Below are 2,911 nucleotides of genomic sequence, written 5' to 3'. Positions count from 1 at the left end.
ATTGCAACAGTCCAGCATGACTAAGCATCTAAACCACAACTATAGAATCAAGCATACTACAGTATCTTAAAAGATCAAACACACTAATATCGTATGTTCAAAATAGTTTAATCACAAAAAGGGAGTAATAAAAACATATGGTTTAATCAGTGTTCCTTCTTTTAAGTATAACATACTGCATTTACTTGAAATATGGTAATGTTTACAAACATGCTAGTAAGCCAATAAGCTAGAAAACGCAATGAGAACATTCTGCAGAAACGATCACTTTCATCTCTGAGGTCTTATGGTCTTTGCTGCTTTCCAGAAGGCCTCTTTGACGTCTTTGTTTCGCACGCTATAGATGAGAGGGTTGAGCAGTGGGTTGATTACAGTGTAGAACAGGGCAGCCATTTTGTCTCTCTTCAGGGAGTAGGCGGAACTTGGCCTTGAGTACATGAAGAGCAAGGATCCATAGAAGAGCGTGACCGAGACCAGGTGTGAGGCGCAGGTGGAGAAGGCCTTGCGCCTTCCCGAAGCCGTGCGGATCCTCAGAATAGCGAGAAGGATGTGGAAATAGGAAATGATGATGACAAGAATGCTCAAGAGGACTGTGAAACCCACGAAACCCAGGAGGACCTCCTCATAGACCTTGGTGTCTGTACACGACATCTTCACCAGCGGTGGTGCATCACAGAAGAAGTGGTCGATGATATTTTTGCCACAGAAACTCAGGCGAAAAGTGTTGGCAGTATGGGCTATGGCATTCAAGAAGCCTCCTATATAGGAGCCAGCAACAAGTCTGGTACAGAGAGAAGGGGACATAGAACTCGAATAAAGTAGCGGGTCACAGATTGCCATGTGGCGGTCGTACGCCATGGCTGCTAGGAGAACGCACTCAGTGTAGGCTACAACGCAAGAAAAGAATAGCTGGGCTCCACATTCAGCCAGGGAAAGGCGCTTATCTTCTGAGACACAAGTCGCCAGGATTCTGGGAGTGTACACAGAGGTGTACCAGAAATCCAAGAAAGACAGATTGCCAATGAAAAAATACATAGGTGTGTGCAGGTGGGAATCAATATGGATTAAGATAACCAGGGTCATGTTCCCTGACAAGGTAACCAAATAGACAGTCAGAAATATCCCAAATAGTATTAGTTGCCACTGGGGGTCTGTTGAGAGACCCAGTAAGATGAATTCAGTCAGGATGGTGCGATTTCCAACATCCATGTCCACTGGGAGAAAGCTTGATAAGATAATGAGAAAAAAATTGCTGGTTTTTCTTTTGGAATAAAGAAATAGAGGTATCAATTAACTCAACAACTTCTAGGAGGCATATTAATCCCTTACAAAGTCACTAAAACATCACATCTTCAATCTATCACTTGGGAAGACCACTAGAACTGGGGAGAATAATTGACTTCAGAGTTAAGGCTTGCACTTGCTGCTTGCTTAATGCAGGGTTAGTGTCTGAGTCTCATCAAATGGATGGACAAAATGATGACACTGGCAGGTGACTGGCTGAGTTAAGCAGATACGCAGGAGAAGGCCAGCCAAATGCCTGGCACATGATGAGAGGCCAAAACCGTGAGTGTTCTGCATGTGTTATTGAGGATCTATGTGTCTAGCATGATCTGATAGTGCAACAAATACCAATACACGGTGCTGCTCCTGTCACTATTAGCACACATAGAAATACACACTCACACATTTCACCTTGTTTGGACAGTGTCCTAAATCCTGTACTTAACCCACTTAATACTTGCCACAGATTTTAAGATACTGTTATAATCTTCATGTAGTTTAAGAAATGTTTCCAAGGACCTAGAACTGATCAACAACAGAGATAGTAGTAGAACATAGAATTTTCTGTACCGAGACCTCATGTTCTCAATTGTGAAGCCATTGACCTCCCTTATAAGTAAATATACTTTTATCTTCTTCTTCCAGCGAAGGCAATCCTATAATTCTCTAACAACTTGAATTTCTGTACCTTCAAACTGAGAAAAGTATTCTGCACTTTTCTCTAGTTCATGTGAGGTTTATATACATAGTTGAAGCATATTTGGATTCAGTAATGTTGAATATTACAAAGAACCAATTTGTTGGTGTCAAAGCACCATTGAAAAATTATGAATCATTCCAGGTGTATACCTTGAACTCCCAGAGCTCTCGGAGATTGGACTTGCATCTCTTACATCTCCTGCATTGACAGGCAGATTCTTAACCACTAGCTCCACCTGTGAAACCCCCATAGAGGCAGTGAGAGCAAGCTAAAACTAAGAGAACTGTGATTTACTTTAATGTTAAAATATTCATCTTTGAGGCAAACCAGAGACAATTCTATATCTAGAATGCAAATCTGAATTTTCTACCTCAAGATATATTGGTTCCACTTGTTACTTAGTGAAGCAGCTTAATCTTTCAATGACTTGTTATCCTAACCTTTCCAATGTAGCTGAGGGTTCAGAGAGGATGTGGCTTGACTGATGACATGATGGTAAAAGCAACTTTGGAGTCCTGAAGGCCATTCCATTTCTTTTCAGTATATAATGGATTTCTTCTCATTAATACCCAAAGCACAGATGCTTTAGCAATATATCCTAGGTTCTGTAAACTTGTTTTAACTTAAATTTTTATAATCCGCCCTCTTACCACTTCTCTTCATCTATTAGAACTTCAACCAAAGTGTATTGGTTACATGATTGATTCCCACACACCCTGGGAGCTTCACAGTTATAGTGCCATTGTTATTCAGTTGTACAATACAACTTCTAATATACTCAAACTTAATAGAATTATCTTGGGTGGAGCTTTTGGTTACTATATTCAGTTCAGTTGCTCAGTTGTGTCCAACTCTTTGTGACCCCATGGACTGCAGCATGCCAGGCCTCCCTGTCCATCACCAACTCTCGGAGTTTACTCAAACTCA

General features: G+C 41.1%; 1 protein-coding gene across 1 annotated transcript; it reads right to left on the bottom strand.

Moving 5' to 3' along the window:
• On the bottom strand, positions 271 to 1,209 carry LOC102183165 (olfactory receptor 9G4-like). The gene has a single exon (XM_005690260.2). The coding sequence runs from the start codon at positions 1,207 to 1,209 to the stop codon at positions 271 to 273; it is 939 nt and encodes a 312-aa protein (XP_005690317.2).

Source organism: Capra hircus, chromosome 15, assembly GCF_001704415.2.
Source record: "Capra hircus breed San Clemente chromosome 15, ASM170441v1, whole genome shotgun sequence".
Lineage (NCBI taxonomy): Eukaryota > Metazoa > Chordata > Mammalia > Artiodactyla > Bovidae > Capra > Capra hircus.
The sequence above is the reverse complement of the archived record's forward strand: the minus strand, read 5'-3'. Positions and strand labels throughout refer to the sequence as shown.

Coding starts and splice junctions, on each gene's coding strand:
- LOC102183165 (XM_005690260.2), bottom strand. CDS start 1,209: ATGGATGTTGGAAATCGCACCATCCTGACTGAATTCATCTTACTGGGT.